Source organism: Cheilinus undulatus, linkage group 10, assembly GCF_018320785.1.
Source record: "Cheilinus undulatus linkage group 10, ASM1832078v1, whole genome shotgun sequence".
Lineage (NCBI taxonomy): Eukaryota > Metazoa > Chordata > Actinopteri > Labriformes > Labridae > Cheilinus > Cheilinus undulatus.
Window position 1 is genome coordinate 16,502,761 of NC_054874.1, and position 23,014 is coordinate 16,525,774.

Below are 23,014 nucleotides of genomic sequence, written 5' to 3' on the forward strand. Positions count from 1 at the left end.
TCCTGTGGAAGAGAAGACCACCATTTCCCGATCATGCCACATAGAAAACATCGTTATGAACCTGAGCTGGGAAGCTTCATCATCCATCATGAGTTTGAAATTGACAAAGGGTTAAGAGTTGTCCTATTTGATCCATTATGAGCCCCGGTATGAGGATAGTCCTCAACTATGCTCACTTGTGAGTCCAGTAATTGTATAGTGTCACTGACCGTGGTGTGAACTTCTACCTGGACCACTACAAGGCCATCATGGGCATCGGGTACTGCTTGTGGGTCCTCATGGAGGGTAGGGCAAGGAGGTAGGGCACCAGCAGTGGTTGTAGCAGCCTGGGCCAGGGATGGAGAAGCTCTTCATGCAGGCTGAACATCCACCTGAACAGGATGACAAGTCATCACAGGAACTGGAGGTGGAGCATCTACCTGGGCCACAAGGGGAGCAGCTTGGGTCAAAGATGGGGCAGCCATAGCTGGGGATGGAGGGCAGCCTGAGTAAGAGGTGGAGCTTGGGCTTGGGTAGGTGGAGCGGCAGCAGCAGAAGCCAGAGCAGAGTTAAACACCGCAGCAGAGGGGGCCAGAGGGACTTGAGTCTTGACTTCCTCCTTGTTGCCTCCCTGTGAGGGTTCCCATTGCAGCCTTGCAGTAGTTATAAAGGCAATCTGTAAATTTTCTGGTTGAGCACTGAAAATTGAGGGGTGGGAAGTCCCTCTCATTAACTTGTGATGGATTATTTTCAAAGTGACCCGCAGACTGTCTTAGGACCATGACTTTGCAGCTTTCAATGGAGGTAAGAGTCAATTTTCTCTTGTACCTGGTTTTAGCCCAGGATACTGCTTTTTCGAAGGCATTTTGTTAGAAAGAGCCCAGATTGTTAAACTCCAGTGCAGGGACTGATTCACAAAGCTCTCTCAACCCTAATCCTAACCATGTTATGGTGACTTCTGAAGGGCCATGCCGTGTTTCACCCTGTCTGATGCTATCAGATTAGGGGAGGGCAGTTTTATGAAGGATGTCGGCTTGGGTTAGGGTTAGGGGATAGGCTAGTGGGGCATGCAGACATAACTGCAACTGGCACCCCTCTTTGTATCTTGTTTGGGGTGTATGATTATTTTTCTTTTTCACGTGTCCAACAATAGCACTAAAATTCAAGCCATCCATCCATTACCCCATTTCGTTTCGTGGGGCCTATCCCAGCTGTCATTGGGCAAGAGGCAGGGTACACCTTGGACTGGTCGCCAGTCAATCAAAGGGCTTTAATTAAATCCAATATTGCCAAAATACTTGATTTTATGTAAGCAATATTTGAGCTTCCTAGTCACTGACAAATAGAAATGGCCACTGCTAGTGAAATATATTATCTGTGTGTTTTTGTGTGTTTGCAGGTAAAGGAGAGCCAACAGGTGAAACTTGTGTTCTCCGAGCAGCTCAGCAGACTGCAAGCAAAACAACATCAGGACACTGAACTGCTTGAGGAAATCAGGTACATCTGCACCAAACCCCGCATTTAGATTCAATGATCAAATCAATAAAGAAACACGCAAGGAAAGCATGTTACCTACATGTCTGCTGATGTGTGTGCTTAATGTGTGCTCCCAAAGGTGCTTCAGTAAGCAGCGAGCAGCCATCGAGAAGGAGTATGGTCAGGTGGGAACACATCAGCTATTCTGGTCCACTGTTAGTTCAATTACTGTAACATTTTTACTGGAAAAGCTCAGAATTTATTGATTTCAGGTCCCGTATCGGTGCATCAGTGATGTGTTGTTCTCTGTTGTGACTGTGTGTGTACAGCATGTGTGTCTGCATGCTTTATGTGTTCTTATAGTTTAACGCTCTCACAACATTGTTCAAGCTGGAACCTTTTCAGAGCTGCAGAGGGAGTTATATGTTTTATTGCACTGTGGTAGAGAATTTGTCATGTATGTGCAAGTAAACATAGGCTAGGTGTGTGTGCATACAAAAGTTGACAATAAACTCTTTGTGAAGCACAATCCACCTTGGTTACTGTTAATAGATGAGACAAAATCTGTTGTCACTGGGCTAATAATAATACTGTGATCTGACAAACTTGAATAATTTTTAACCCCTTAAAAATCTGAGGGCCCACAGGCAAGATACCAGATTTTTAAAAACTATTTAGATATTTACGAAATGTAAATTTAACATGTTATACACCACCAGAACACTCTGATTCTCAAGAGTCTTACTATGTAAAGCATTCCAGGATTAAACCAATTAAGCAGCCACGATTAATGCATTTGTCTAGGCTATAACCAAACAATGATAAAAGTGGCATAGCTCACCATTAGATGCTCTCCATGTACTCTCGTCATTTTCTGCACCAGAAAAAATCCCCACAATCTAAATCCAGAAAAATCTTTAGTCCAAAAACCTGATAACATCCATAAAGATCCATGGACTGGTGTTGTATAGTTTCAAATGTATTTGCTGTAATTTTAGGTTTTCATATTTTTCGTGATTTTTCCAGGCAACAATTAGCAATACTGTGAAGATAAAGGTCTGCCAACCTTGATCATTTTTGGAGTCTCCAGTTTGAAAAAGCTCTCAACAAATTGGAATATCACAAATCTCCAATCAAAAAAAGGATTTATAATACAGATATAATACAGCCATTATGTTCACAAGCGAGTCATGAACATGAGGCCAAGTGACCTTGACCTTTAACTCCAATATCTTACCATTTCATTCTTGAGTCAGAGTGGACATTTGTGAAAAAACTGAAACAATTCAGTTTTTGAGATACTATATTCCCAACAATGATGGGCAGATGGATGGATGGGCACCTTGAAAATAAAGTTCACACTGCCCTGGCTGTTGTCAGTGCTGAATCATAACAAGCAACTGTTAGTTGTGAAATATGGGACATAAATAGACCTGCTGGATGTAAGTAAGAGAACGCTGTACATCATTTTATTTTCTAAGTTGAAAATTTTTATTTTTAGGCTCTCCAGAGGTTAGCTGTCCAGTACCAGAAAAGAGACTGGCAGAGAGGAAATGCAGATGCTGTCACTTCTGGGTAACTGACACACACAAACACGCACAGTACACAGAAAAGCCAACTTCTGTTTCAATTTATGACTTAGATTTTCCAAAGCCAACACTTTATTTAACAGGTCTGCTAAGAACGATGGTTATATTTGAAGAAATAGATTATTTGAGGTCAATTTGATGCACATTCAGTGCTGGTTTTAAGATAAAGTGCATGTTTACTTAATGATTAATGGTGTATATTTTCAGGAGTGTGTTTGGTGTATGGCGATCAGTGGTTGATGCTACAGCTTTTTCTGCTGCGTCTCGACTCGCTGCTGCAGAGGAATACAGACGACTGATTGAACAAGCTTCCAGAAGTCTCCGCAATGCAAAGGACATACGAACCAAGAGAGTAAGAGCCCTGCAGTATTCATAATGTGAATGAAAATGATGACAAAAAAATCAATAACCCTTTTCACTGTTTAAGATGAGACTGATGGTAAATAAAAGTCTTCACAATGTGTTCAAATGGAACATAAATTTAAGGTAAATTAGTTTTGGTGAGAAACTTGGAAAAAAATAGTTTTAAAATTTGTTCGGAGGAGAAATATTCCCACTGTCCTGTCAATGTAAAACACATATACACTGTCTTTCAAAACAATGTTATTCATATTACTGCCAAAAAAGAGAAGAGTATGACTTAGGTCTGTCAGTATTTGTTAATTGATTGAGATGAAATGACAGTGCCTTTAAAAATTATTTACCCCCTTGGATTTTTACCCCTTAATTGATTTTATAAATCAATCATCTTGGAATTTTTTGACAAAAAAAAATACAGAAAACCCTCTTTAAGGTCAAAATGAAAACAGATTTTAACAAATCAATGTCAATCAAGCAAAAATATGTAATGCAAAATAAGTAATTGCATAAATATTCACCTCCTTCAAGTCAGTATTTAGTAGATGCACCTTTGGCTGCAATCACACTAACCTTCTTTTTCTTTATGATGATTTAACTGAACTCAAGAGGAAGTTCAGTACCTTGGAAATTTGTTTTATCAATCCCCTGACTCAAACTTTTCAGTAACCTTTTCTCTGAGTTGCATGGATTGTTCATTTGTCTTCATGGTGTAATGGTTGCCAGGAGTACTGATAAACCAGTGACTGGACTGTCCAGAGACACAGATTTCTTGATACTACAATAACTTGAGACACATTCACTGCACTCGGGTAATCCCCATTTATCTAATTATGACTTCTAGCACCAATTGGCTGAACCTCTTGGCACTGTCAACTGTTGTTTTGATGGAGTGTTAATGAGAAACATGCACACACCAATGCACATCTAGTATGTAGTGCTAACTGTGTAGGCTACTACTGTGTAGCTACATCTTTGATTTGACGCAAAAGTATAAACCAGGTTTAAGACTAAATGTAAAATAATAACCGTAAACATAAGCCTGGGGCACACAGAAATAAACATGCAGTGATGCTGACAACTTGAATGAAATCTTTTTTGTGCTGTTTTCATCAATGCAGCACATTTCAAATGGACTAAATATTAAAAGAGACCTGGATTTATGTATTTCTGTGCATATATGTGTGTTTTAGGGCCTGGACCATCTTCAGAGGGTACAAGGTGAGATGGTGGATGCCCTACGGGAGCTGCACAGGATCAAGAAGAGCTACTTTCAACTCAGTCACATTGCCAATGTCGCCAGGGAGAAAGCTGCAGATGCAAAGAACAGGTGTGAGAAACTCTTAGTGGCACTTCATAATTCTCTCTGCTCTTTCTTCTTGATTCATCTTGCTAAATATCTCTTCACCAATTAGGAATAAACTTTGAAAAGCCCAGTATATTTCTGTCAGATCAATTTCAAGTTTCTTGTAGACACTAATAACACCTGTGGCTTGCATCACATGCTAAAGGGTTCATTTCCTTTTTGTCATGATTGAGGTTCTATTTTCAGCACTCTGTGCTGCTTTTTTTCATCAGTAATACAAATACAATCAAAGCTTTTTACCTTTGTTCTTTCAGAGCCAGAAAGAGTGAACATGGGATTTTTCATTCCAAAGCAGGACTCCAAAAGATGACTGCAAAGGTATGAATCCATCCCACACACACACAAACATTAATTAACAGTAGCTGTAATGGTGTAATGTAAAAAATGGTACAGAATTTTTTTTAAGAGTCTAGTGTCCATAAAGTGACAGACACACAGGACTGGCAGTGGGGGCTTAATGTTTAGTTTGGTAATCTGATCCAAACTTTCAAAGTAAAATGTCAAGTAAGAGTTTTAAAAAACTGCCCCATACTGTAAGTATAACTTTTATTAATCTTATTAATGTTATGGTTTTTGCATGTTTCATTTTAAGTAAAAGTTAGAACGTACTGGGGTTGTGTGTGACATGTTCATGTACGTCTGTGTCCATGCAGCTCAGCGCCAGACTGAGAGAGTGTGACAACCGTTTGACTGAAGTTCGCAATGAGTATCTGCTGGCGTTAGCAGCAGTCAACGCCCATCATCAACACTACTATTCTAACGACCTGCCACGTATCATGGAGGTAACAGGCACATACACACACTCACACAAACCTGAGGAAAGGAAGCAGCGCTGAGTTGTGTATCTGTTATAAAGAAAGCAACCACAAGCTTCCTGACTTGTTGTGTTGAATATTTCTGCCTTCCTGTTCTCTGTAAGTTTGATTGTCATCACATTCAACTTGATTCTACAATTATTCAAAAACAAAAACAAAATGAAATGCTATCGCCACTCACTGGAGTATGTTACTCTACTCTAACTCTAAACCCTTCAAAGTGACTTCTATCAGAAAATGCAAGGAATAACCATCTTTTTTCAACATTTATTTACTGTAACATTGTACAGTGCATATCAAACGTTCTCACCCCCTTGGTTGTTTTACCCTCTTATTGATTTTATGAATTAGTCATGGTCAATGAAATTTGTCTTTTTGACAAATAATACTGAAAAAAAAGTTTTTAATGTCAAAGTGAAAACAGATTTCTACAAAGTACTGACAAATGACTAAAAAATATATACTGTAAAATAAGTGACTTGCAAACTGAATAAAATTGTCCTCCAGGATTTTCCTATTTAAATTCATTCCTGCTGAGAAGCATCCCCACAGCATGATGCTGCCACCACTGTGCTTCACTGTGGGGATGGTGTGTTTGTGTGGATTTGCCATATTTGATGTCTTCCAAGCATAGCGTCTTGTTTGATACCCAAAAAGCACCATTTTGGTCTCATCAGATCAAAGAATGTTCTTCCAATTGACCATGGAGGCTCCCACGTGCCTTTTTCATTCAATAATGGCTTTCTCTTTGCCCCTCTCCCATAAAGCTTTGACTGGTGAAGAACCCAGGCAACAGAGTCTCTCCTGTCTCAGCTGCTAAAGTTTGTAACTCCTTCATAGTAGTCATAGGTGTCTTGGTGGCCTCTCTCACTAGTCTCCTTCTTGCATGGTCACTCAGTTTGTGAGGACGGCCTGATGTAGGCAGATTTACAGATGCGCCATATTCCTTCCATTTCTTGATGATGGATTTAACTGAGCTCTGGGAGATGTTCAGTAGCTTGGAAACTTTTTTGTGTCCATCACCTGACTTATACTTTTCAGCAATCTTTTCTGCAAATTGATTGGAGTGTTCTTTTGTCTTCATGGTGTAATGGTTGCCAGGAAAACAGGTTAACCAGTGACTGACCTTCCAGACACATGCATCTTTATACTACAATGACTCAAGACACATGCACTGCTCTCAGGTGATCCCCATTTCACTGATTGTGAGACTTCTAACACCAGTTGGCTTGGCCTCTGTTGAATTAGATCAGTCACTTTAAAGGAGGTGAATATTTATGCAATCACTTACTTTACTTTACAAAAAAAAATATTTAATTGAGTTTTCTGTTTTGACTTTTGTATTTTTTTTTTGTCAGAAATTCAAATTTTATTGTCCATGATTGATTTATGAAATCAATTAAAGGGTAAAACGTTCATGCAGGAGTGCATGTACAAAATGACTTGCTAGTCTGATGTATTTTTATTATAAACTCTGCACTCTCACTCTGTTTTACTCTTAATCCCTCTTCAGCTTATGGATGGTGATGTTTATGATGACCTGAGGAGCCATTTTACTCTGCTGTGTGGGATAGAGATGGACTCCTGTCTGAACACACACAAACAGTATAGCCACATATGGGAAAGCATTACTAAGGTGAGAGTATGTGTGTTGCCAACCCTCTGCTGCATACAGGGTTAATTAACCATAAATTGTGGAAATGTCTGTTTTTCAGACGTACTTTGATCCAGTGTTTTTGCTTCTGTTGTTCATACTGCTGACTGGGATGTTATAATAGAATGTATAGGCAGCTCTTGCACCTGCTTCACCTCTGTAAGTAGGTCAAGAAGACACTGTCTAATTTACAAAACACACACAAAGGTCTGACCGAGCTGTAGGAAAACTGGCCTCTTTAAATGGAAATCAAATAAGTAATAAAAGATGAGAGATGTTTTTTACTGGGGAAATAATGGTGTCAGTAGTTTCGAGATGTGCTGGTGAAAGGAGGAACAGAAGTTTACTGAAGAAAATTCAACAGATACATGAAATATTTGAACTGATGTCACAACGGAGTGAAATCTGAGGGAGGACATGACAGAAGTTGTTCCATTAAAAACTGTGAGTGGGTAGAAATGGTTATCACACCTTGGTTTTCATATTTGTGTAGGCGGGAGGTAAAAACACTCTGCATTTGTTCAACTGTTTCTCTGAGCTCCTTTGGTGCTCCAACCTGCACCCACTGACCTTTCTCACATGAAGAGAGCTTAGGTTTCCAACCCTTTATGAGAAACTGAACATGGAAGCATTGAATTTTTTTCTGTATTGTCTCTAGCTAACACTTGGTCGTCACATTTTCAGGTGACCAGAGAGAGAAACATTCTGCAGTTTCTTCAAGAGTCCGTCTCCTTCAGTAAAGTACCTGAGTTCACCTTCCAGCCAGCTCCGTGTGACAAGGTGTGTGTTTTTTAAAATTGTCCTTAAAGATGACATATTTAAGATATAGTGTAAGCTGTAGTGTATCCATGTAGTATATCCCCTAAACCAATAAACACACAGGATTTATGTACATTGAACTCAGAAAGTATTCAGACCCCTTGCGTTATGTTGCAGCCTGATGCTACAGTCTAAAAATATTTTATTTTCATTAATCTATTCTTAGTACCCCATCATGACAAAGTGAAACAATATTTTAGACATTATCAAAAACAAAAATCAGAAAAATCACATTGACATAAGTATTCAGAACTTTGAAGCAACACCTCAAATTTAGCTCAGGTGCTTCTCATTTCTCTCAGTCTTTGCTGAGATGTTTCTTCGCCTTGATTGACGTCCACCTGCAGTAAAATAAATTGATTTGACATGATTTGGAAAGCCACACCTCTCTTTGGAAGGCCTCACTGCTGACAATGCATATCAGAGAAAAACCAAGCCATGAGGTCAAAGGAACTGCCTGCAGAGCTCAGAGACAGGATTGCTGCAAGGCACAGATCTGGAGAAGGCTACAAAAAATTCTGCTGCACTGAAAGCTCCCAAGAGAAAAAACAATAGTATTTAAGTGCATGTTATTAAAGAAATACTGCATTGGCTGGCTGAGAATAATCCTTATTTTGACTGGATTCTGTAACCTAAAAATAGACCATTCTTCACTTTAAGGACTAAACAGATCTGTGAGATGACAAGACAGATATACATAAAAGTTCTGATTTGACATTATTCTCCCCAAACATCTGCTTCACTGTTTTCATTTGACTTAGATGAATGATGAAACATGTAGAGGGATTATGGTCTGTTATCTTTTTGCAGTTTTCTGCTCTGCAGGAGGTTCATGCTCCTGAGGCAGAGGGCTGTCTGGTTAAAGAGGCCAAGAAATGGGCTACAAAGGTGGCGAAAGACTACAAGATCATAACACATGGAGAGAGGGTGAGACATGAGCATCAATTTTGGGAGCAGAGGTTGATCATCAATATATTTTTACAAAGACATTGCTATTTTTTGGGTGCCAAAGCTTTTGAAAGGATGAGTTGCAATGGATAGCTTGTTTTGAGTTTCCTTTAACCATGCAGCAAAGGTTGATATTGTTTGAAGTGTTTGATTTCTTTGCTGTGTGCTTCAAATCTGCTTTAAAACACATCTCTTTGTGGTTCCTTCTGTCAGGCTCTGCAGATGTTAGAGAGTCGTCTTAAGCTCCTGTCAGGGGAGACGGTGCTCAACGTGGAGCAGAAGATAGCAGAGGTGCAGGACAGCGTCAGGAAAGCAAAGGTGCTTCTTCTTTAAATGATTTCAAGTTGTCACTTTTTCACTTCAACAAGAGGGATTTACCCTTTTTGGAAATATTTTTAATTATCTATTGTCATTATGCTCTAAGCCTCCAATTTCTGTTTCTATGAAGAAATCATCTTAAATGAACAACCGGCAAAGGAAAAATAAAACCTGCATGAACGAATCCTACTTGGTAAAAATGTATATAATTCAATCCAGCATGAAGGAATGAGGTTGACCACTAACCACATAGACTTTCATAACATTATTGCACAGTTGTATGTTCTTTTCATTATTAAACCGCTGGTGACATTTTAGTTCAGTCCCTTCTAACACCTCAAACTTCATTCAGAAATCAGACGCTTTAAAGAGCATCTTGCTATAATAGGTGAAATATTCCTTTAAGAAGTTTTGGTAGAGTTTGAGGAAAGTAAAGAGTTTATGCAAGGCATGGACATTTTTGTTGTCAGCCTGACACTACAAAATGTTTGATGTCTCACTTTTTTCCTTCCCGTCTCAGCTCAGCAGGGTAAAGGCTGAGGCTCGTCTCGCTCTGTTGTCAGAGAGCATCACAGGAATTGAAACGTGGCTTTGCAACGCCATGAACCAGGCCGAGGTGGAGCTGGAGAGAGAGAGACGCCTCAGTGAGCAGAGGAAGTCTACAGAGGACTTTTCAGTATGCAGATTACACCCCCACCCCCACCACCACCACCAACTTAAGGGACTACAAGTGACAATAACTGAAAATGCACACTGCGCCAGGAAGTTCTCTACCATCATGTTCAGTAACCCTTCTATAGTGTACTGTGGTTTGCTCCCGACAGGTGGGACTTCTCTAACTGAGTCAGTAACTTCATTCATGTGGCAAAAGTGTCTAATGCCCAAATGCATTCTGGGAAAACTTTGCATATAAAGGGGTGATTGTCAAATAATTTCAGTACAATGACAAAAAAACGTAATGGGGAAAGAATGAATATCCATAACATTTCTAATAATAAATGTTATGTCATAATGTCAAATTGTGTTTGAAGCTCAGACACAACATCCCTCACTTTGCAGGAAGTACAGACAAGTAACTTTTGTCAGTTAAAACCTCAACTGAGACTTTCAGTTCAGGTTTCACTTTCCTTTACTGATATTTAAACCCAAATAAATACCCACAATTTTTGCTCCATTTGTACCCCCAAAGACAGTTGACTTCAAGTTTGAAGAAAATCTGACCTTTGAAAGTAAGTCTGAGAAATATTTTAGGATATATCAAGAACTGCAGTGCGGCAGTCTTGAGCATGACTTCCTATCACACAGCAATAACTAGCTCCATTGTGAGCTTTTTCTTAGACTCTTGGATCTAGCTATAAAAGAAAGATTTTTTTTAGACTAGAGCTACTTTCAAGTTAGCTGCTGGTAATTCTATTATTAATTAACTAACTAAATTAATCCATATTTGTTGCTTTCAGTAGTATGTAAAACTGAACTCTCTGTAAACTACATTAGATTTTTAAAAAAATATATCTTCTGTTTAGTCTTTTTTTTTTTTTAATATCTGGCATTTACTGCGTGTTTTTAGGAGGATGAGTTTGAGCTGACAGACTTTGAGGACTATGATGACGAGAACGAAGATATCTTTGCAGATCCAGTGTCGGCATCTGGAGTTTGTGTTTACCCTGCAGCCTGCAAAGTCATCTACAGCTATGAGGTAGTATTCACTTAATCAATCATCACTTTCCATTGAATCATGCCAAAACTTATCGAGAAAATTTTCATTCAAGAATGCATGGACCTAAAGCAGAGCCAGACTCATGCTGATCAGCTATCTGCGGAGACTGTGCTGACTAAACAAATACTTAAAAATTCTATTTAAAACCAACACAAAACAAGGTGTTGAAATACTTTTTGTGGTTTCCTCCACTGCAGTTTAGCCTTATTTCTTACAGAATTTTATCTTGAATATTTACGGCACCCAAGGTGGTCCAATTTAAGAGGATATTAATGACAACAAATAAAAACAGTACACTGAATCAGAGAATTATCTCCCATCATGTTCAGTATACCATCTACTGTAGTTTCTACCTACAGGCAGGACTTCTTCAACTGAATCGACAACTTCACTCAGGGTGCAAAAGTGCCTAACGCCCAAAGGCATTCTGAGAACAATTTAAAAAACACTTCTAAACGAGTATAATAAAATAAATAAACATTAATGACTTGACCTTAAATTACAAATTAAGTAGATAGGAGGTGTAAACATTTTTACAAACAGTATATAAAAAAGTGTCAAATAGGTGAATAAAAAATAATGAATATAAAAATAACACTGCAAAGTCTGTAATCACTGGGTTTACTGCAACAGGTGTTAGAAACTGTTTACTGAAGTTTTAAGTACTGTTTACTGAAAACTAAAAATGTTTTCAATTAGCTCGGAAAAATAGAGCTGAAACAGCTTTGGATAATTACATTAACACAGCTTTTTTTTTCTAGTGTGGGATGAATAACAGACATAATAGGGCAACAACAGCAGATAATACAGCCTTATGGCTACTTTCCATTTCATGATAATATGTTTCATGAAGAATTTCTGGCATGCCGTAAAATTTAAAAACCCAGACATGCTCTCCACAGTTATGTATGTCAACATGTCACATCTCAGAGTGCTGTGGTTATGAGGTTATAGCTCTTCAGTTTTAGGAAGTAAATGAAATAACGTGGCCGGAAAAGTTGAGCAACTGTGTGTTGACAGCAACAAATAACAAGAGGGAAGAAGAAAAAACTGAAATAAGCTTTGAAATGCAGTTTTGAATATCTTAACTTTTTTTTTCTATCCAAAGAAAGCTTAAGACCAAATGACAATTCAACAAAATTTGAAGACAAATTGCATTACTGATAAACTCTGAGCCTGTCTCCAAAGGTTATGAAAGCTGACTTTCTACTTCAACATTATTTGTAAGAACATTTTTAGATATATCTCTGTTCTTGATATTTTCATTTTTATTTGAGAAAAAAACATTAAGAAAAAGTGATAACAATGTAAAAGAACTGTATTCTGACATTGGCAGCAGCTTTCCCTTCAAAAAGAAGAGCCAGATTGGTTTCTCTTTTGTCATTGTTGTTGACAAGTTAGTGTCAGAATTTCCACCACTCCTAGATTTTAAAGGTGTTGTGTATAATATTGGCCTAGCATTTAGTGGAAATTAGACATAATACACTCTGCACAACAAGTAAGGAAATTTGTGTTTGGTAGATTATTTCTTTTTTTTAATAATGCCTCTTGGCAATAAATCTTATACTGTTAGAAAATCTCTTTATTTCTCTTTTAAATGGGGCCACATTTGTTAGGATCAGGCCTTTGTGGGATGAGCAGCAGAGCTGAGTATGTGGGTTGCACCCATAAATTTGCCAAATCTTCTCTGCCAATGCAAAACAGTCTATCGTCATTGCCTCTTCTTTGGTGTTGTTTGGTGGATTGGATGATTGAGCTGTCTCCCCATCCCAATGGGGAGGCTTTCCATTATGATGGTGGGCATCTCGCAGCATGAGGGTAGTGAGCCCAACAAGATGTCTCTGGACAGAAACTCCCTATTCATTCAAGGCTGTATTGCCTCCACTTGCCATGGTGTCAGCATGCAGCATGAATCCAGGGTAAAACCTGTAAACACTGCTCTCGGCCTGGGAATGGCAGCTCTTGGCACAACTGATTATGAGGCCCAGCTGTGACACATGACCAAGAAGTGCTGCAGGGTCTCTGACTGCTTGCTCCTGGGTTGGTCACTCATCCAAGTAGCCTACAGTTGAATTTTTATACCAGCAGCCTGCATTTGGGCCACTGCTGCCTGCATGTGCCATATGAAGACCCATGAGGGCAGGATGGAGCTTCCTTAACTGAAAAATTGCAACTGGTGTCACTGGAACCAGAAAGTAAACAGCCTTTCAGTCAGTAGCCGTGATCCAACTCTGCTGTGTCACGTCATGAAGCACATCTGCTGTACACAGCATGTGGAAAGGTTTATGCTCTCGGAAAATTGTTTAGCCCTCTTTGATCAATATGGGGCGAAACATGCCCTCCTTTAACATAATTGAAAAACAAACTGAGTAGAACCCACCTTGCTGTGTCTGAAGATCTACTTCTTCAATGGCCTTCTCCAGGAGGCCAGACATTTTGTGGGATTGCTGACAGTTGTCCATCTGATCCCACTGAAAACTGAGGGCTGGCGTCAGAACTGAAGATCATACCCTTCGGAAAGGGTAAATAAAATCCAGATGCCCATCAGCAGCCATATAACTAAAAAGTAATAACATTTACTGTAAAATCTGACTTTCTCCTGGCCATAAGAAATAGATTCAAAGCACTTCTGCAGCAGAAACTGAGGCTATATCCATTTATTATTTTGTTCTTTAATTTTAGCCATTTTTAACTGCTGTCCAATAATGTTAATTTTAACTACCTCTTGAAGGCAAGCCAATCAGATGAGCTGTCAATCAATGAAGGGGAGGAGCTTCAAGTGGTTGAGGATGGAGACATGGAGGACTGGCTGAAGGTAATTGCTGTTTGATCTTCAGTGTAAGATAGGACTGGACTGTTTCCCATTTTTGATATTGCTGAACATTCACCAAATTTTACTGATGTTTACGGTGATAAAAAAAAAAATCACATTATACAAGAAGCAGGATGGCCTAATCTCTTGACGGTAAAAATATTTGCAACACCTAGATTAGTTTAAAAAGGAGTTTATCTCACCTGAGGTTGCACAGTCCTGTACAGTAGCTGGCAATATTCACTTCTATCACTTGGCTGTGAACCATCATTTTCTCAGGAAAGAGGAAGGGGGTCTTGGAAAAATAAGTTGCAACATTTTCAGTTTTTATTGAAAATTTGTATATTCATGATTTTTTTATGGCCAGTTTCAAACCAGAACACCAAAGAAGTCTTCTGAGAGGTATCAAGGACAGCAACGATGTCATATGCAAATCCTCACAGACATACAAACACACAAATTCCTTAAAATATACTAGTTAGATACAATACTGTGACTATATTTGAATACCCTGGGATACAGCATCTGCCTTACCTTAATTAAGGACGCTTACTACAGTTATTTTGCCTTTCCATGTTTCTATCTAGGTGTGTAACTCGTGTGGTCAGGTGGGTTATGTTCCTGAGCGTTACGTGCAGTTCTTGTGTCTGCCAGCAGAGGACATCACTCAGCTGGACAGCTCTTTTAGTTCCACGTCCTCCAGTGGGAACAAAGACAGGGGTAGAGGTCAGTGTGTGTGTTCTTCTCCACAGATGATTACCCACATAACTACAGTTTTTAACCGTGAATACTGAATCTCTATCAGGTGTAGCCAGAGCTCTGTACTCCTACCAGGCTCAGAGTGCAGAGGAGCTTTCCTTCCAGGAGGGGGCCCTCATCCGACTGAGACGCTGTCGACATGGAGAGGTGTGTGTTATCTAGGACTAGACTAAGACTATAAGGCAGGGGTGTCCAAACTTTTTCCAGTGAGGGCCACATACAGAAATATATAATAGTAGTGGGACCACTTTCAAATTCCTCGCCTTGAGGATATTTAAATAAGTAATACTAATACAATGTAAGTTAATACATGCTTAGCAGTTGAATACACCTAAATGGCTTGTTAGTGGCTGACAAGGCAAATAGACAATCATTTTCAGGGCTTGGGGGAGGCAATCAAATTTCAGGGGGCTCTGTTTGGCCCTGGCTACCACTGGCTCCACCCCTGAAATGCTATTAGTGCTGCTAGTTGGTGGGATAATCCATCAGGATGTTATTAATCAAGATATCTCCTTGTCAAAATGTTTGTTTACAAAATCAACATGGTAGCACTGCCTAGTGCTGGAACTAAAAAGTGCAATACAGTTGAGCACAAGCTTCATCATCTGATGTGGGCATATTTCATTTTATTTCTAGACTTTGCTGCGGGCCAATCAAAAATTGGACTGCGGGCCTCATTTGGCCCCCGGACCATAGTTTGGACACCCCAGCTATAAGGGGTAAAAATTATTAAGATGTTAAAGGGGACATATTATGCAAAAATCACTTTTTCAGGCTTTTCTAACATAAATATGTGTCCCTGGTCTGTCCACAATCCCCTCAAGTACCAGAAAAATCCATTCCCTCTCCCCCTCTCTTTCTCCACCTTTCAGAAAATGTGTGCTGAAACAAGCCATTCTCAGATTTTACATCTAGTGACCTCACCAGGGGTCTAAGCACCCACCCCCAGGTTGGCCCTCCCCCACTTAGAAGAAAGTTCCACCCTCCTCTACTGATCCTCTCGAGATGTGTCTGGCTGCAGACCTCGAGCAAACCTCTACGCCGGGGCGTTCAGCTGCAGACCTGTATGCTAGGGCGGACCTCTACGCTGGGGCAATGACGTATATTACCCGAGCCGAATTTTCTGCTCTAGCCCCTTGCCCACTGGCTTACCCAGCTGAGATGCTGGGTAGGGAGATTGATGGTTCCACTCCCAGTCTAAACTTTGCAAAAAAAGAAGTGTTTGTAATTTCATGAGTGCTGCGTCCATTTCCTGAGAGGGGTATGGTCAGGGGCGGAGTCAGACAGCTAATTACCATTTAAAGCCACAGAAACAGCTCGTTCGGAGAAGGCCTGAAACAGAGGGGTTTTTAGACATGCGAAAATCCAATACTGTAGTATTTTTTCAGCAATAAACTTCACAGGCATGTTTTGGGGACCTCTGAGAACAATATTAACTTGTCTTAAAAGGGTAAAATATGTCACCTTTAAGACTTAAACAAATAAGAATTTTCATGAAAATTGGATACTGAGACAAAATAGCTGTCAAAATTACCATTGTGATGACTAAATATTCTAAAGATATACATTAATTAGAGATAAACATCTAAAATTTTCAAACCACTAAACACTGAATATCATCACCAAAAAACAAAACAACTAGCCATTTGATCAAAAAATCATCAATAAATAAATAATCTTCATGGTAAATTTTATGCATTTTTTGTTTTGCAGGTGGATGATGGGTTTTGGGAGGGAGAACTAAATGGGCGGATTGGTGTCTTCCCCTCACTAGTGGTAGAGCTGGTCCATAACGAAGGGGAGGAGGAGGAAGACGAAGGGGAGGTATTCATTCTGTTTTTTTCTCAATTATTCTGTAAACACTAATTTTCTTTTTTTGTTAGGTTAAAATGTTTGAAAGATTCCTCTTTTTTCCAGTCCCTCCCAACCCCAACCATGCCTCTCTTCTCTCCCCCCATCCCCATCACGTCTGACCTCACTTGTAGTTCAGCTGTTAGTACCACTCCCCCTAGCGGTGTAGAGGACAAACAGCAGGCCTTTCCTCCAAGACCTACAGAGGACACAGTAGGTGAGTGAGTGGTGTAAAACTTTCAGTCTGAGCATTTTTTTGTTCACTTTTATAGCTTCATGGATTTGTTCAAATATTTATTGATGTTTTTAACCCAGCAGAGACTGAGGGCAGTGGCTGCAACTCTCCAGATCTCTTCAGGGGTCGGCTTAGACCAGTATGTCAGGTTTTCTCTCATCTCAGACATCATTCACCATATTTCTGAATGTAGGATGATGCTGATTATAAAAAATCCCCATTTTTAATTAAGTTTGAGTACATGAGAACATTTACAAAGAAAATAATCCTTACAGAATCAGTCAAGCTATGCAGACTAGGGGGTCGTCTAAAGCAGTGGTTCTCAAGTGGTTGGGCATCAGGACCCACTTCAACCACCTTAAGAGAAATCACGACCCATGTTTTTGAAAATTTTTAACCACTCAAATTTATTTAATACATTTTTGGACCCTAAATGAGAAATAAACACATTCTGAAAAAAGAGACAAGACAAAATACACGTGTTTAAAAGCACTTCATTACAGAAGAAAACACATGCATACATCTTATTTTACTAAATTTTTCCAAGACAGCATAGAAATGTTGTAACTTCCTGAGGAAGTTCCTTATTATCTTGGGAAAACCAGAAATGCTATCCTAAGAAAAGGCAATAAATGAGTAGAAAGCTTGAAAGAAATACTGAAATTCGCCCAAAACTAGGGCTGAACGATTTGCGAAAAGTAATCTAATTGCAATTTTTTTCCCTAAATATTGTGATTTGTGATTTAATATGCAATTATTCTTGGGTTAATCTTATGTATTTTTTCAACAAATTCAAGCAATAAGTAATTCCATAAATAAGACCATGTGTGTTGAAAACAATGTAACTATTTTCAAAGCATTTAATCCATTAATCTGAATATGGGGGTGAAACAAGCTTTAAGTTATAAAGGAGGTGGCTAGGGTGGGGGAGGTGAGGCTGGCTACCAGCTGATTGCAGCTGGGGTATGACTTCTGTGAAGTAACGCTCGGCTTCATCGGTTTTAGATGGAATGAGCGAAATATTTTTGCTCATATTGCAAATATGATATCATTTACTTTAAGGGCATTATTACATTTATGTCACTCATTTTGATTAAGAAAAACATACATAAAACCCAAGGAAAACCTAAAGAGTACATGTATAAATTTACCCTATGTCTACTTGAGGCTTCTGTATGTAGAATTTCTGCCTCATTTTTCCTGGCACACATTCGCAATCCATCGGGAAGAGCGTCGCAACCCACTTTTGAGTCCAGACCCACCACTTGAGAACCACTGGACTAAAGATCATATTCCTAAGGCAGCTATGTTCTGTGTTGTTGCGCTTATAGTAGGAACCTAAAATGTTGACTGTAACATCAGGTCTTTTGTCAGAAAAACACTGAAATTGTGACAACTGTATTTCATAACCCATTAGATGCAATCAGATAGCAGCCACTTCTGAATGATCAATTAAGTCTGATCATCATAAAGGTGTTTATCAATCAAACATACATACAGTCACTTTAAACATGGGTAAAACTCACTGGATGTATTTCTTTTTGCAATACAAAGGTAGCCACATCGAGCTCCACTGTCATTTTTATGTTACTGTGTTATTAAAACACTTCAGGGCCCATTTTTCCCATCATGAGGTGGTTTGATGAATTTACCAGTACCCTAAGAGGGATAAAAGAATGCATTAACTGAACTGTGGCTTTATCTCAGTATTGAGGGGTAAGATTGCTGCCTTCTACAGAGTCAAGTAAATGTTGTATTTCTGGCTAGCCAACATATGCGTCAATGAAATGTTGGCTGAAACGTTCATCTCTACAGATTCTACAAAGAGATGTAGAGTCGTGGTCAATATAATCAGGTTTTTTCCACCACAAAAAAAAAAAAAAATCACCTAAATGTGAAAGTGAAAACAGATTTCTACAAAGTAACATCAATTACTTTAAGTTGCAATTCATACACAAACACACCCCTTTTGTCTCTTACATAATACACACAACATATAGCCCTGCCTCTCTCTTTTCATTGGTCCTTTGACAACTTTCATCAGCATTGTTTCATCAAGTTGCCCAAAAACACAACTCCTGTTGTAAAGTTTCACTGGTGATATTCACCATATCCAAAAGTTCAGAGCCCAGATGTAAGACAGCACATATTTCCAGGTGATTCAGGGAAAATTCAAAGAAAAACAGTTTCATATTCTGGCCGATGTGGTATAAGTAAATGGAAACAAAAGAAATGATGCATACTTAATTGAGAAAAAAAAGTACAAATGAATACTGAACTCACTGATCAGTGATTGTAACGTCTCTTTCCTCTTTGCAATGTTTTAGTGTCGACCTCCTCCTCCTCCTCCAACACAGGAGCCTCCTCTTCAGCCCTAACACAAGGACTCTATGTTTGGACAAAAGAAACACTGGCTTTGTGACTTATATTTGTAATTTTCAAATGTTCAGCAGATCACTAATTATTCATGTGCATCGCATGTGTAGGGGTTAGCGCTGTTGTCCACAAGAAGGTTCCTGGTTCTAATCCTGGTCAAAAAAGCCTCAAAAGTCACAAAATCTGTTGACACAACTTGCTTTTCACTTTTTTGGCATTATCTTTAACTTGTTTAGAATTTGTCATGAGTTATGTGGAGAAAACAGGCATGCATGTGAAAAATTACATCCTCTCAAATCCCTTTTAATAAGCAGCTGTTAGCAGATTGTCTGTCCATTAAGTGTTGAATATTCAGGGTTACCCTTACTGAAATTCATATTTTGCACAAACCTTTCCAATTTTGGATTTCTGTGCTTGATGTGTCTGTGCCATGCATCTTGTGTTTTTATGTATATTCCATATCATAATGGATTAAATCTGATGTATTACTGAAGTTTATGATTTATTTTAGGTGAGCTTATTTATGAATTTTTAAAAAGTGTGCATGCGTGTGCTAACAGGATCACTGACTCATGTCATATATGTGGACAAACACTCTCACACAGGTTTAAAAATCATATATTTGATCATTTATTTCATTAAAGTCAAGTTTGATACATCAATATGTTTACATTTATTTTCTCACATCAACTGGAAACACTGAAGGTTCAGGACCCAGCAGGTTAAATACATTTTACATGATTTGATCAACCCATCTGACTAAAATGGAGATATAAAGTTATTTTGAGACACTCAAATATAGAGCCTCTGAAGTGTTTTAGCATTTTTTTAATGATGGCTCTTTATGAATTTGTTATTGTGTATATTCTGTTGGTCTGTGTTATGTTTTACATATTGCCATTTTGGAAGCACTCGATTTTTTAAATGAAACATTACTTCTTCACTGTTATGGCAAGCTTACCCAGATGTATTTATCATTTGTCCCATCATCACAAAATAGACATCATCATGTTTTCATGTGCTGTGTCAGCGCTGTGACATGAAAAAATAAAGCAGAAATAAAAACTAAAGTGATTAAGCAGTCAACTAGAATGATAAGAAACAATGAGGTGTATTCATAGATTGTCATACATTTATACTGATGCTGGTAGGTGGATACAGTTTGAATCTTAAGGATTATTTTCCTAAATATTAAAATTATTATTATCACCCCTGTGTCAGTGATCCACGGCTGAAGGTATTATGCTTTCAGATTGTCAATCTGATAGCATACATGATTAAAGATTTTAAAAACATAGCTGGTACAAAAAATGCCTCTATATTTCCATCACCTCATAATTTATAGAGATCACAGACTTCACATCTTAAGAGGAAGGCCTTCAAATGCAAGTCATTAACTTTTTCTCTTAAACTTCATTTGTTGCTCCATTTACAGCAGGATAGTAAGAATGTTGAATGGTTGTAGACTTCCAAACATACAGGATTAGAATTCAGTCTTAAAATCATGTTGCTATTTTCCAAAAAAAATCCTATGCTAGTGAGAAGTGTGAAATATTTCCTTGAGTGAAAGGCCATTATCCATCATTCTTGATTCTTAAATATATGTTGCTAAAAACTAAAAAGGCAACAAAGTTAGCTTTAAAAGCTAAAATCACTGCTGATTTAAATGGATAATTCACTCCAAATCAGACATTAAACAGCTAAAAATTCTTAGAAGAAGAAGAAAATAATATTTACATCAAACAGTGGATCAAGTAATAAACAAACAAGGTTCTAAATTCTGTGTTGAATAATGTGGGTTCTGTTAATTTCACTCTAAAAACACCAATCTTTCTGTTCTTGAAAAGAAACGAACACACACCATGGATTAAATATATTCACATGATTTACAAAATCATAACATGATTTTTAAAAATGATACATTTAATTATGTAAAACAAGTTTAAAAAAATCCTTTATGCACATTTTTTTTTTTTTTTTGCAAATCACAAATTAACGTGATGAAGCTGAATTTGATAACTCACTTTTGAATAGACACTGTCATGAAAGACAAGCTAGTCTTTTGTCAGTCTATGTGTGAAAACACAGCATCGAATGGTCCAATCAAAATCTAGTCTCTTTGTGACATCACAGTGGTGGTCATTATGCCCACCCTTCATCTGGTAACTCAACCCTTGACTTCAGAGCTAAACTTTTGTGAATGACTGCCACTGTTGTTGTTTTTCAGCATAGGAGCTTAAACATGAGTAAATGTAACACAATTGTTTACCAGCAGAGAGCAGCACAAGGTCTATATAGATCTTGAGACATTAAACTTTGAACATAAGCATCACTACTGAATCAAACAAATTAAACACATTGGGTAAGTCTGGCATGAGAAACAGCAAAACAGTGTTTAAGACAAAGATGACATTCTGTCACGGCATTAAATGTCACAGAATTAAGAAGATGGATGAAATGGAAATTCTGGAGCCAAAGAAAACATGTACTTAGAGTGCAACTGGGTCATCATACTAGAGGCCTCCTGGTTTGTTTCCCATAAAGACCAGGAAACACTGCTGACCTCTGATCTGTGTCTGGTTAACTCCCTGAAGAGCTCTATGAGGGAGTCTGCACGGCCTCAGAGCCTTCAGAAATACACTCTTCTCTTTTCTGAACTCAAGATGACACTAGCACTGCCTTAAATATGTTACTCTTCAGATAGATCATGACATTTAGCAGATGAAGTGATTATTTTAGTACATATAGCTATAGAAGGTATGAAAAGAAGAGAAATTAGACAGAATAGAGTATAGAGTAATAGTGTTTTTAGAGTGGTAGCCAGGATCAAAAATGGATCAACCAAACACAGAGCAGAAGTTTAGCATTAAATAAATGTAATAACTTTGATGTTAAAAGCCCAGCATTGCACAATGCTATATCACTATATTGCCAAAAGTTTTCGCTTACCTGCCTTGACTCACATGTGAGCTTAAGTGACATCCCATTCTTAATCCATAGGGTTTAACATGACATCAGTCCACCCTTTGCAGCTTCAACTCTCCTGGGAAGGCTTTCCACAAGGTTTAGGAGTGTGTTTATGGGAATTTTTGACCATTCTTCCAGAAGCACATCTGTGAGGTCACACACTGATGTTGGACGAGAAGGCCTGACTCTCAGTCTCCACTCTAATTCATTCCAAAGGTGTTCTGTCAGGTTGAGGTCAGGACTCTATGCAGGCCAGTTGAGTTCATCCACTCCAAACTCTCTCATCCATGTCTTTTGGACCTTGCTTTGCGCACTGGTGCACAGTCATGTTGGAACAGGAAGGGGCCATCAACAAATTGTTCCCACTAAGTTGGGAGCATGGAATCGTCCAAAATCTCTTGGTATGCTGAAGCATTCAGAGTTCCTTTCACTGGAACTAAGGGGCCAAGCCCAGCTCCTGAAAAACAACCCCACACCATAATCCCCCCTCCACCAAACGTTACACTTGACACAATGCAGTCAGACAAGTGCCGCTCTCCTGGCAACCGCCAAACCCAGACTCATCCATCAGATTGCTAGATGGAGAAGCGCGAGTCGTCTCTCCAGAGAATGCGTCTCCACTGCTCTAGAGTCAAGTGGCAGCGTGCTTTACACCACTGCATCCGACACTTTGCAATGCATTTGGTGATGTATGGCTTGGATGCAGCTGCTCGGCCATGGAAACCCATTCCATGAAGCTCTCTACACACTGTTCTTGAGCTAATCTGAAGACCACATGAAGTTTGGAGGTCTGTAGCGTTTGGCTCTGCAGAGAGTTGGTGACCTCTGCGCACTATGCGCCTCAGCATCCACTGACCCCGCTACGTCATTTTATGGGGCCTACCACTTCATGGCTGAGTTGCTGTCATTTCTGATCACTTCCACTTTGTTCTAACACCACTGACAGTTGACTGTGGAATATTTAGGAGTGGGGATA

The 23,014-nt window shown here is 38.9% G+C and overlaps 1 protein-coding gene and 2 long non-coding RNA genes across 5 annotated transcripts; 1 reads left to right on the forward strand and 2 right to left on the reverse strand.

Annotated features, from left to right (window-relative positions):
• Nucleotides 1-579: 579 nt before the first annotated feature.
• On the forward strand, nt 580-20,630 carry LOC121516704 (F-BAR and double SH3 domains protein 1-like). 3 transcript variants are annotated; one of them, XM_041798103.1, is made up of 21 exons: nt 580-783; nt 1,379-1,476; nt 1,595-1,640; nt 2,957-3,030; nt 3,252-3,396; nt 4,595-4,731; nt 5,022-5,085; nt 5,421-5,549; nt 7,096-7,218; nt 7,921-8,016; nt 8,866-8,982; nt 9,217-9,321; nt 9,842-9,997; nt 10,889-11,017; nt 13,770-13,853; nt 14,438-14,576; nt 14,656-14,756; nt 16,323-16,433; nt 16,527-16,677; nt 16,776-16,834; nt 19,023-20,630. In XM_041798103.1, exons 1-21 carry the CDS (start codon nt 760-762, stop codon nt 19,071-19,073), a joined length of 2,139 nt encoding a protein of 712 aa, XP_041654037.1. In that variant the 5' UTR covers nt 580-759; the 3' UTR covers nt 19,074-20,630. The 3 variants fall into 3 exon arrangements, 2 of the variants coding, with proteins under 2 accessions (XP_041654037.1, XP_041654038.1); XM_041798104.1 differs by having other exon boundaries at nt 16,779-16,834; XR_005992505.1 differs by lacking the exon at nt 19,023-20,630 and having other exon boundaries at nt 16,595-16,677; nt 16,779-16,833.
• LOC121516705 lies at nt 9,819-13,875 on the reverse strand. The gene is made up of 3 exons (XR_005992506.1): nt 13,761-13,875; nt 13,419-13,597; nt 9,819-9,943 (listed from the first exon to the last, which is right to left on the reverse strand). It is a non-coding gene; the product is annotated as an uncharacterized LOC121516705 (long non-coding RNA).
• On the reverse strand, nt 16,639-22,075 carry LOC121516706. Its single transcript, XR_005992507.1, has 3 exons — nt 22,021-22,075; nt 18,979-19,083; nt 16,639-16,659 (listed from the first exon to the last, which is right to left on the reverse strand). It is a non-coding gene; the product is annotated as an uncharacterized LOC121516706 (long non-coding RNA).
• Nucleotides 22,076-23,014: the final 939 nt, after the last annotated feature.

What these genes read in the sequence shown, in the direction of transcription:
- LOC121516704 (XM_041798103.1), top strand. Translation starts at nt 760, where the DNA reads ATGACTTTGCAGCTTTCAATGGAG. An exon ending in ACATGGAGGACTGGCTGAAG is followed by an intron (nt 13,854 to 14,437) that starts GTAATTGCTGTT and finishes GTTTCTATCTAG; the next exon opens with GTGTGTAACTCGTGTGGTCA. An exon ending in GACGCTGTCGACATGGAGAG is followed by an intron (nt 14,757 to 16,322) that starts GTGTGTGTTATC and finishes TTTGTTTTGCAG; the next exon opens with GTGGATGATGGGTTTTGGGA.